A 12089-nucleotide genomic window follows, 5' to 3' on the forward strand; every position below is an offset into this window, starting at 1 on the left:
CCTCACGTGGCTTGTCATCCCGGAGGGGACAGGCAACATCGTTGAGGCTGGACGAGGCCTTGGCCGGATGCCGGGCATCTGCAAGCCCTCAGGAACGGTGCTTTGGAGGTCACAGAGGAACCCTTTACCTCTCAGGCATGGCGCTGAAATACATTTGGATCGGATTGAGGTTGTGACTTTCCTGAACAGAAACACAAGTTCATGGCCAGGGTTGAACTGTCCCCTATAGCTTCTGTCCCATGGCTTCCAAGACCTGGGAAGTGAAACTACAATCCTCAGAGACAGCTAAAACATCTCTTCAGGGCCGCCTGGGTGGCTCAGTCGTTGAGCGTCTGCCTTCGGCTCAGGTCATGATCCCAGGGTCTTGGGATCGAGCCCCACATCAGGCTCTCTGCTCACTGGGAAGCCTGCTTCTCCCTCTGCCTCTCCCCCTGCTTGTGTTCCCTGTCTCGCTGTGTCTGTCTCTGTCAAATAAATAAAATCTGAAAAAAAAATCTCTTCATACCTCAGATCTGGGTGTTTCCCTCCACCTCATTCTCACATCCTCTTTAGGAAACTTTGTGGGACGGAGGGTGGTGTTGGATGCTTGCACCTGTGAGGAGTAACTCCTAACTATTCATCAAGGAGTAACTGTGCAGCCCTTGTTCCTCAAAGTGGGGTCCGGAAGCAGCCATGCGGGCATCACCTGGGAGCTCATTAGAAATGCAGAATCTCGGGGCACCCCCACACCTACCGAGTCTGAGTCTGCCATGTAGCAAAACCCCCAGGGACCTGTGTGCACAGTCACATATGAGGCGTGCTGTCTGCGGGCGTTCTCTGGGCTGCTGGAACAATAAGCTTGTAGGCTCCGTTTTGCAAAATGACAGCCTTTCATAAATAATTTGGAGTGGGGTGGGGAGGGTCTTAGAGAGAATTCTCATGGAATAAAGATAGGCTCTGATGGGTTAAATACCTTTCCATTTTGATCTGAGTTTCTTTGAACTAGCTTCCAATTAATCTCTCCCTATAGGAAATTATATGCACAGACACACCCATTTCCACAGTACTTGGTGCCTTTCTTCCAGAAGGTTGACCTTTTGGCTAAATGTGAGTAACCTTTCTGTGGAGCTCTTGGCCATGCGGACGGGTCCGCCTGGGAGATGTGGAAAGCAGCATGAGTGAGGCAGCTTTGAGCAGCGGGACCTGGTGAGCACAAGGGACCTCCCGTGGGCTCTATTGAGAGCCTTGGGTTAGAAACTGGAGGAAAGGTCAGAGTCATGACAAATGGGCACAAAAGGGCAAGGAACCGTCGTCCTCTTGGGCTACAACGTGTAGAGTCATGGGGCTTTCCTGAGCAGGTGGGTCCACTCATCCCAGGGTGGACTTGAACTCCGGGTGAGTGTAATGCATCCAGTCAACAGCAAGGCTTCCGTTGGACTCAATGGGGATCGCAGAATTTTGTTGCAAGTTTTCTTCAAATTGGCCAGTTGTTGAGCATAGGTATCAGTTTCCTCCCACATGTTTGGGAAGGACGGTCCTTGGCAAGGACACCGAGGTAACCAGCCCCATGTGTCCGGTGTCGTGGAGATGGGTGTTGGCGCTGCTCTCTGGGGCTGGCTGAGCACCACCAGCGGGTCCCGCCACTCAGACAGAATGGGTCAGTTCCATCTTGGATTAATTCATCTTGACCTAGTGTTTGGGACTGGGGCGAGCACTTGGTTGGGTCAGAAATCATTGACTCTGTGGCTGTGGGATGAAACAGAGCTGCAGGAACCTACCCTGACTGCCTCTGTCTTTCAAAGACTTGCTTTCTCATGTGTGTTCTGAAAAATGAAAGCTTACACTCAGGTGAAGCCACTGGCTTTGACTGGCGTTGACCACCTGACTATTTTTTTAAATATTTTATTTATTTATTTGAATGAGAGAGAGAGAGAGCATGAGCAGGGGGAGGGTCAGAGGGAGAGGGAGAAGCAGACTCTGCACTGAGCAGGGAGCCTGATGTGGGGCTCAATCCCAGGACCCCAGGATCATGACCTGAGCCGAAGGCAGACGCTTAACCCACTGAGCCACCCAGGAGCTCTCACGGGATGGCCACAGGTGGCCATGGCATTCTGGACCGCGACCCTTTTTACCTATTTAGTCTTCGCCCAGAATTCACTGTCCCACCCTCTCTTTTCAAAAACTTGCTCTCCAAGACATGTGCTTTTTCCACTGGCTTTTTAGGAAAATTCGCCCTCTGCCCCACAGGACCAGCTCTTTCGATCTCGAAAAATTAATATTATCAATTCAGCCATCCACTTTCATCTTACCAATACTTGTGGCACTGCTTGCTCTTTGCGATGATAGGTCATTAGGATAGAAATTAAAGGCATGGCTCTGAAGTGAGAACAGCTCAGACGAGGGCCCTTGATCGGCCCCTGAAGAGCAGAGATGGCTTTCCGGGCCGCCTCCTCAGTGCAATCCTGTGATTCTGCCGTTGTAAGGCTGTGGTCACAGGCAGAAGTGCTCTATGAAAGTGACACGAGAGCCCATGGAACCATGTGGCATCTGTATGGTCTGAGCGCATCCTTTTCAGACCCTTGGGAGGGACATCCCGAAGGAAGGACTCCGGGCCTGCATGAGACCCAGCCCGCGAGGTTCTGGCTGCGGGGACTGACTCCTCGCTCTCCTTCTTCCCCTCTAGGGTCGGCAGGGCCTGGGCTCCATTTTCGTCTGGGCGTCGGGGAACGGCGGGAGAGAGGGGGACCACTGCTCCTGCGACGGCTACACCAACAGCATCTACACCATCTCCGTAAGCAGCACCACCGAGAACGGTTACAAGCCGTGGTACCTGGAGGAGTGTGCGTCCACACTGGCCACGACCTACAGCAGCGGCGCCTTTTATGAGCGGAAAATCGTGAGTTCTTGTGGCCAGGAGGAGAGCCTAGGACGCACGCCTGCGGCCCTTTGGGAGCAAGTTTCTGTCCCTCTTCACAAAAAGAGGAGCCAGGTTGAGGCCAGTGTATACGGGGCCCAGAGTACCGACCTCACCCATCAGTGAACTGGTTGTGCTTTGAGGGGAAACCCCAGTCCCTTGGCAGCCACCCTCTGACCCTCCCTTTCTAATTTTTGCACAGAATACCAATTAAAACCTTCTCTGGCTTTAGGGATCTAAAAATAGCATTTAAGAATGGGGTGCATTCTCAGCGCCATGCCTCCTTTTAGCTCTCTAAATTTCTGTGGTCACATTGCTTGGACCCAGCTGACCAGTTCAGTTTCAACGTGCCAAGTAGCGTAGGAGAAAGGCTTGGTTTTATACTGAAACCATTTAGAGATCCAAGTGTTCTCCCAGGCAGTTCTTTCCCCCAACAAAAGGACTTTCCCTGGACACTTCGAACTGAGTAGTGGTTTCTGTCTGTTACGTTCACTTCAATGAACACCAGCATGATTTCTCTTTTAAAAAGGGACTGTTTTCTTTCAGCATATGGGTGGAATTTCTGCGTTCTTCCTTCCCTACGGGCTTTCCTCCTTTAAGAAAAGTAAAGAGGGGGAGGATTTTGAGCCGAAATTAATGCAGAATTCAAATGCACAGTCATTAGGTTGGTTTTTAGACGTTTAAAAAATGAGCCCGTGGAGCTGGCCAGACACGGTTTAATTTTAAAGCAAGCTCACTAGCATCTTTTTATTTCTCCTGCTGCTGAGCCACGTCTCTAGAAATTATTTGCAAATTCAGTTTTTACATTTTTCGGCGGGAGCATGCAGGCTCCCTGTTCCCCGCTTTGCCCCGCACGGGCTGAAAGGTCAGCCCCACGGCTGCTGGCCACAAGCCTGGCAGCGGCCCGGGCCGGTTAACAAAGGTATTAATTTATTTTCCTTTTCTACTGAAGCACGCGCCCCTGGGACAGACAGCCGAGATCCCGAACGGTGTCCTGTTCATTTAGGAATCTAGCTCATTTGAACACTGGCTTGCTGGAGTCTCGTTAAACAGGCCTGCTGGCTGCAGGCGTACGGGGCTGAGGTTGGGTCACTGAACGCTTTGTACCGGAGGCGTCCTGCCGGGACGACCGTGTCTCCCATCCGGGGAGCAGGGCTTGCTGCTTTATTTGCTTAATTAATCACACTGCGTGTGCACACACCTTAGCTACAAAATGCCTTAATTCTTTATCCTTTCTTTCTTTCTTTTTTTTTTACTCTCTTCTCTGAGCAATAGCGTATGATCAGAAGGGTGTAGTTAAGAGGAGAGTAAAAGAAAATCACTTAGTGGTACTTCCTGGGCTGGGTCTCTCCTCTGAGAGTATGGATGGCATTTTTGCTGGGGTTTTGGTTTTTGTTTTTTGTTGTTGTTTTCAACTCATCTAGAGCCAAGTTTTTGCTCCGAGACCTGCAAGAGAACCTTCAAGGGGATGGACTTCTCTGGGTGGTTGGCAGCTTGTAGTCTGTGTGGTTCAGGCAGGTGTCAGCTAGAAAGCAAGTCTCTGTCCCATCCCGTACTCTGCTCCTCTCTGTGCAGTGAATGCTGACCGTGTTCGCCTGGACGGAGGGAGTGCCCGGTGCTGACACGTGACTTGTAATAAAAGCACTAACACCGAGCAGAGCATCTCTTACCATTCGTTCCTTGGCTCTGTCTGTCATTCACTGAACTCGAGCAGAGTTCCACGCATGACGTTGGGTCTCGGGAAGCGGGGGCTGCCCACTTTGGTTGAGCCATCCGCTCCCTGCAGGGAGGCCCTTCTGCTCACTCCTACGGAGCCCTTCCTCAGAGGCTTGAGAGCTAGCCATGGGCCTCCCCGGCTCTTGGGAGCATGGCCTCCTGCCCAGACACCCTCAGTTTCCCTCAATGGCCACCACTTACTGAATGTAAGTATGTTTCACGTGCCAGCTGTGACTTTCACCAGAAGCCTTGTGAAGGACCCATCATTATGCCCATTTGCAGGTGAAGATCCTGGGGTCAGAGGTGCATCCTTGTCCAGACTTCCCTGCCCTCAGCTGCCCTTCCTAACATCAGGATGCCTCGGGCGGGGGCCTGATCTCTGCTGGTGTTTCTTTTTCTTTTTCTTTTTTTTATAAAGATTTTATTTATTTATTTGACAGAGAGAGACAGCCAGCGAGAGAGGGAACACAAGCAGGGGGAGTGGGAGAGGAAGAAGCAGGCTCCTAGCAGAGAAGCCTGATGCGGGGCTCGATTCCAGAACGCTGGGATCACGCCCTGAGCCGAAGGCAGACGCTTAACGACTGAGCCACCCAGGCGCCCCTCTGCCAGTGAATCTTCCTGTGTGTGCGTGAGACGGGCTGGATCCTGTCTCTCTGGGTGATTGTCAGCCTGGCCGGAATGTGATGAAGGAAGGTGCTCTGTTGGGAAGAGGAGACTCTGGATTGTGATGACTGGGGAAGGTCATTCCCTAAGGTCATGGAGACTGGCTACTGAAGACTTGCTGTTGGCGGGGGTGTCCGTTTCCTGTTGCTCTCCTAACAAATGATCTCAAACTTAACAGCTTAAAAGAGCACCGAATTATTATCTCAGAGTTCAGGAGGTCGGCAGTGTAACAGCCTCGACTGAGTATTCTGAGCCTCGTGAGGCTGAAACCTGTGTGCCGGCCGGGCCGTGCTTTTTTCGAGGGGCTCTAGTGGAGAATTCATTCTGTGCTCTTTCAGGTTGTTGGCAGACGTTAGTTCCTTGTGGTTATAGGACTGAGCTCCGGTTTCCTTGTGGGCTATCTGCGAAGGGCTGTTCTCAGCATCTCCAGGCCGCCCACATTCCTTGGCTTATGTTCTCCTAGCTCCCTCTTCAAAGGCAGCAAAGATGGTTTCGGTCCCTCTTCTGCCTGGGCTCTCTGACACACTTTTCTGCCTCCTTCCACTTTTAGGGGCCGGTGATGATGTTGGGCCCACTGGATAATCCAGGGTATTTTCACTGATTAGCAAACTTAATACCATCTGCGGCGTGCAGGGGAGTAGCTCAAGGGCCAGATCCCATCTAGCCCAGTAGGTGAGGCACAGCTGAACCCATGCGTGGTGATCCCACGGTGCTGCTTCTCCAGGGCAGTTCAAAGACAAGGGACACATCAGGCTGTGCGCTAATGAGTCCAGAATCAACATCGCCCCAGAGGAAGGCACACAGAGCCCCCACGGTCTGCAGTCGACTAGCTTTGCCTTCCCAAGGAGAATGGCCAGCTTCATTGTCCCCCACAGCAGGCCCTGTGAAGGTCACGAACACTCCAGATTCATCTGCTGCTGCAGATCGAACTGGGTGCTTTGGGACACTGTCAGCCATGTCCTGGTGGAGGAGGAGCTGTGACCTTCTGTGACTGATCGCTGATCTGGGTAAAGGCAGGGATGGTCTCTGGGCCACGTGGGCACCTCCCCTGCCGTATTCCAGCTGCTGTGATGTCAGGGGTGGCTTGGGGGTCGTTAACGTGGGCTATGGTAGGTGGGGACTCCGCTTCCTTCTCTTACCTCTGTGTCACAGCACGCCGTCTTCCGCAGTGAGGTTCTGTGGCTTCCTGCTGCGTGTCTTCCCTCCACCTTATCTCCCGTCCCCACCCTGTGATCCGCTCACTCCTGCGGCGGTCCCGGTTCTGTGTATGAGAGCAAAGCAGACCAGCAGGGAGGAGCAGACACGACCCTGAGTGTGGAGATAATCTGCGGCGTGCCTTTTCCGTCCCTGGGACCGGGGGCCACACGTGTCGAGGTGCAGTGTCTTGAGTAGCTTCTGACATCTTGTAAGAGCCAACTTCACCTCTTGCTGCCCTGTCACCCAGGTCACCACGGATCTGCGGCAGCGCTGCACGGACGGCCACACTGGGACCTCGGTTTCAGCCCCCATGGTGGCGGGCATCATCGCCTTGGCTTTAGAAGCAAAGTAAGTTCCCACTTGCCTCCCCTTCTTTTCCTTTGTTTTCTGTAAGTTTTTATTAGGGTAAAATACACAGACGTGACCATTTTAACCATTTTTTAAAAAAGATTTTATTTATCTATTTGAGAGAGAGAGAGTGTGTGCACGTGGGGGGGAGGGCGTGAGGCAGGAAAAGGTTGGGGGAGGGGAAGAGGGAGAAGGAGAACCAGATACCCTGCTGAGCAGGGAGCCCGACACGGGGCTCAGTCCCAGGACTCTGAGATCACAACCTGAGCAGAAGGCAGACGCTTAACCAACTGAGCCACCCAGGCGCCCCCCATTTTAACCAGTTTTTTTTTTTTTTTTTTAAGATTTAATTTATTTGACAGAGAGACAGCCAGGGAGAGAGGGAGCACAAGCAGGGGGAGTGGGAGAGGAAGAAGCAGGCTCCCAGCAGAGCAGAGAGCCCGACATGGGGCTCAATCCCAGAACCCTGGGATCATGCCCTGAGCCAAAGTCAGATGCTTAGGGACTGAACCACCCAGTCCCCCCCCCCCAATTTTAACCATTTTTAAATGTGCATTTCATCAAGCACATTGACCTTGAGTAACCATCACCACCGTCCATCTGTGGAACATTTTCATCATCCCAAACTAAAATCTTGTACCCAGTAAGCAGCAGTTCCCTGGGCTGGTCAGCTAGGGACACCATAACAAAATACCAGAGACTGGCTGGTTTAAACAACGGAAATGAATGATCTGGCAGTTCTGGAGACTGGGACTCTAAGGTCAAGGTATCAGCGAGGTTGGTGTCCTCTGAGGCCTCTGTCCTTGGCTTGCAGATGGCTAGCCTCCCCCTGTGTCCTCACACGGTCTTCCCTCTGTCTCCGTGTGTGTCTAGATCCTTTTATAAGAATACCTGTCATAGTGGATTAGGGCCCTCTCTAATGATCCCATTTGACCTTAATTGCCTCTTGGAAGACCCTGTCTCCACATACAGTCACATTCTGAAGAACTGGGGGTGAGGGCTTCAATATATGAATTTGGGAGGACACAGTTCAGCCCATCACTCTCCCCGTCACCCCTCCTCCAGGTCCTGGCAATCACCAGTCCACCTTTTGTCTCTATGAGTTTGGCTGCTCTAAGCACCTCGTGTAAGTGGAATCACATAGGATTTGGGTTTTTTTGTGACTGGCTCACGTAGCACAGTGTCCTCAAGGTTTACCCACGATGTCGCATGGGTCAGGATTTCCTTCCTTTTTAAGGTTACGCTTAATGGATATGAAGAGACTCCTTCCCTTCTTTTTCCTTTTTAAAGCTCACCATCTCCTGCCCTTTGTAGGACCACAGAGAGCTGGGGGGACCAGAACCCCAAGCCTACTTCCCACGCGGCGTCGTGTGCCAAAATCCCACTTCAGGCTGCTACACATGCTCTTTAGAAACTTTAGTTTATAAACTCACAAGGCCGCGGTGATGTTTTATCTGTCACAAGCCAAATAAGAATTCTGGAGTTGTTAGTGTCCAGGTCGGTCAGAAAGAAAAGAGAGTTTACTGCACGCGCAATCATGGTGTCAAAAACAAATTTAGTTCAGACGTCAAAACTGCCTCAGAACAACCCTGCCATTTGAAGTAGTCAGTTGTTGTCGATGAGATTTTAAATGATTCAAAAACTCATATTTGGGCTGCTTAGATCCTTACGATTATGGATGTTTGCATGTTGGTTTATCCAAAGCAAAAGAGCATACAACTCAAATGCTACCAGTTTAACAAAGGAATAGCTAAATATTTTTGACTTTCAGGCCAAAATGTTAGCTTCTGTGTCCTGAGGCTCTTAAAAAAAAATCTAAATAATTACTTACTTGTGTGGAAAGTGGCATTCACATACTTAGCAATTCATTGTTTTCTATTTCCTTCCATTCCTTATTGGAAGCATGCAAGGAATTTTGTTAGTCAAAACTGAATAGAAAACAAGCTTCATTTCATGCCAGCTTGTCCCATTAAACTTGGCCTGTGGACACATGAAAGCTCTGGTAGTCGTCTTCCTCGCCCTTCTAGCTCTCCTCAGAAATGTACAGGTGGCTAGGCTGAAAACGGCATCAGCTCAGAGCATTTAAACCTGCAGGACTGGGCAAGGAAGGGGCGGGTTATAACGAGGGACCCTGCAGGTCCGAGGTGAGGAGAGTGGAGACAGAGGTGGCTCAGGTGTCCAGGGAGCAGGCCTGCTACTCCCGTGCCTAGCACGGCCTTCAGCCTCACACAGGGTCTGAGCCAGGCAAAGCCAGATCGTTCTGGGTGGAGGAGGTCTCAGGGATTCAGGGAGGACCTGTGGACAGCATGTACCAGAAATGAAGGAAGACCCCCATGGGTAAGACCTGTGCATAGGTTGTCCTGGTTTGTGGCTGTCTTGGGGCTTCCCTTCAGCCCCATCTTCATTGAAAAACATTTCCAATGCCATTTCTTAGCTATGCTTCTCATACAACGCTATTTCTGATTGTATTACCAGAGTCCAAAATAAAATGGATGTTTCCAACATTCTGCCTTTCTGTACCCATTCTGTCCTGAGCTCTGGCACCTTCTGCTGGAGCCATCCTTGATAGGCCCCGCAGTAACTTGCCGGGTCACATGGGAAACAAGGGGTGCAGCCCCATCTACTCTGATTGAACTCTAAAGCCTGTGTCTGTATGCAAGAGGGTGAGGCCTTGGGCCATGTGGGGCCTCAGAATCCCCCTTGAACAATGAGGTTGGCCATGGGCCCTCAGGAGGGCCGTAGGGCAGGGGAGGAAAGCCAAGCAGAGGCCTGGAAACTGGACTGATGGACATGGTTGGGGGGAGGTGGCCAGGAAGCCAGTGGGCAAGAACATGCTGGAGAAATCAGAGAAGACGGGGACTAGCACCTGGAGAGTGAGCCTCCAAGGGAGGAATGCACGTGTGCCCCAAGACTCAAACCACCGTGAGGTCCCAGTGGACGACAGGCGAAGATCCAGTGTGGGAGTTCCTCAACAGCTCGAACAAAGCTGTGGTCCTATAATTCTACTTGTGGGTATATACCCAAAAGAACAGAAAGCAGGGACTTGAAGAGCTCTTTGGACACCCCTGTTTATAGCGGCGTTACTCACAGTAGCCAAAAGGAGGAGATACCTCAAGTACCCATCAGTAAATGAATGGCTACACACCATGTGGTCCGTACAAGCCACGAGGTCTCCCTAAGCCTGAAAAAGGAAGGGATTTCCGACACCCTTTACATACAACGTGGATGGACCCGGAGGACCTCGTGCTGAGTGAATAAGCCAGTCCCAACAGGACATGTACTGTATGATTCCATTTGTATCAGGTTCCCAGAGTCGTCACATTCATAGAGACAGAAAGCAGAATGGTGGGGGCCGAGGGGCTGGAGACAGGAGGAAACGGGCAGTGAGTGTCTAATGTGGATAGAGTTCCGCTTGGGGAAGATGAAAAAGTTCTGGAGATGGATGGTTTGTGATGGATGGCCCACCACGTGCGGGTCCTACTGGCTCTGCCCCATGCACAGAAAAATGGTTAAGGTGGTAAATTTTCTGTTTTATATATATATATTTTAAAGATTTTATGTATTTATCTTTATGTATATATATATATTTAAAGATTTTATGTATTTATTTGAGAGATCGAGCAAGAGAGAGAATGAGAGAGGACAAGCAGGGGAAGCAGTGAAGGGAGAGGGAGAAGCAGGCTCCCCACCGAGCAGGGAGCCCCACATGAGGCTCGATCCCAGGACACTGAGACCCCGACCTGAGCTGAAGGCAGACGCTTAATGGACTGAGCCATCCAGGCGCCCCTGTTATGTGTATTTTTAAACACACACAAAGAGTGGGTGCCTGGAAAGACAGTTGTAACCTCTGTGGGGGTGCGGCAGGCACTGGGTCAAGAGGAGGGGTGCAGGCCGCCCCGAGGGTACTTCCAGCCTGTCTGTGACCGGGTCTTGATGATGTGGACAGAGTGGGTTATGACACAGTATCATCAGACGAAGGATCCTGGTTTCAGGTGTGAAAAAACAGAAACAAAACAAAAGGTGGACAATGTATCTTAGACTCAAAAAATCTGTGGTTTTTTGATCTGTGCATTTTTATTATGTGCACGTGTTCTCGCAATGAAACGTTTCCACTTGGCACCAAAACAAATGTATTAGAAATTTCAAGTGACTAAAATTTCGAATTACAGTCGGTAGCAGGTGGGGCCACACAAGGGGCGGGTCTAGGCAGATGAGGGCTCTAGCGTGCTTTCCTGCGCCACAGCATTGGCTGGTCTTGAGGAAGAATAGCCCCCAGGACTTAGAAACATCAGGATGTCCCTCTCTCCCTGCCACAATTTTTTCGGTAGCCCTTGGACACACTCAGGTCCACCTTGGCCGTGGGGCTGGGTTTTTAACGCTCTGGATTTTAGGTCGCCCGCTGCACTGTTTTATCTTAGGATTTAATCCCTGGAAACCATTCTTTACAAAGAGGTGATGAAATAAACCCTCGCTGAGGAACGGAGCCTGCGGGGCTTCCTCAAGTCCTGACTCGGGGCTGGCTCCTGTCACCATCGCGGATGGGCCTGGGCAGCTGTCATTTTGACCCGTGTGCTTCACTGGTCTGCCGTTGTGTCATTGCAGTAACCAGTTAACCTGGAGGGACGTCCAGCACCTGCTGGTGAAGACATCCAGGCCGGCGCATCTGAAAGCCAATGATTGGAAAGTCAACGGTGCAGGTCATAAAGGTGCGGTGGCCGGTCCCGTTGGGCTGGGCGGGGACCGGTCAGCCCGTCCCGGAGGGCCCACTGGGGTGACCTGATGGAATCTCTATTAAGGGGTGCCAGGAGCTTCTCAGAAAGAATCCCCAAATCCTCAAAGAATCCCAAGAGTGAGAAGTATGTAGCTAGAGATTTTTAAAAAGTATCCTGGACATTAAGAAAAAATCCTAAGATCGATAGAATCCAGGGTTCCCGAAACATCAGGACTTTTGCCATCCAGAGACCACCTGTAGCAAGTATTGATGTAATAGTTCTCTTTACACTGACTTGCATTTTTCTTTACATAGAGATCTATGTTTTAAAAGGAAACTTTATTATATCTACCTAATCACGGGTTTGATGGATATTTTTATTTTTTTTAAATGCACATCAAAACAAATCCATGACAATTAAGATAAATAATGTTTGTTTGTATGCCACCTAAGGGCATCTTGCATTCTTAGTCCTGAGTAGCTTTATGATTTTGAAAAGGGCCCTCGGTTTCCTTATCTGTACAGTGAGGACACTGAGATAGTTATGTATGTTACTTTCTA

General features: G+C 50.6%; 1 protein-coding gene across 2 annotated transcripts in view; it reads left to right on the forward strand.

Annotated features, from left to right (window-relative positions):
- PCSK6 (proprotein convertase subtilisin/kexin type 6) overlaps positions 1-12089 on the forward strand; it is a 179913-nt gene that overhangs the window by 98283 nt on the left and 69541 nt on the right. For both annotated transcript variants that reach the window (XM_040642686.1, XM_040642687.1), the window contains exons 8-10: positions 2663-2875; positions 6717-6817; positions 11420-11523. In XM_040642686.1, coding sequence (XP_040498620.1) covers positions 2663-2875; positions 6717-6817; positions 11420-11523 — 418 coding nt within the window. The remainder of the gene's footprint in view (positions 1-2662; positions 2876-6716; positions 6818-11419; positions 11524-12089) is intronic.

The sequence above is a fragment of the Ursus maritimus genome, unplaced genomic scaffold (assembly GCF_017311325.1).
Source record: "Ursus maritimus isolate PB19 unplaced genomic scaffold, ASM1731132v1 scaffold_27, whole genome shotgun sequence".
Taxonomy (NCBI): domain Eukaryota; kingdom Metazoa; phylum Chordata; class Mammalia; order Carnivora; family Ursidae; genus Ursus; species Ursus maritimus.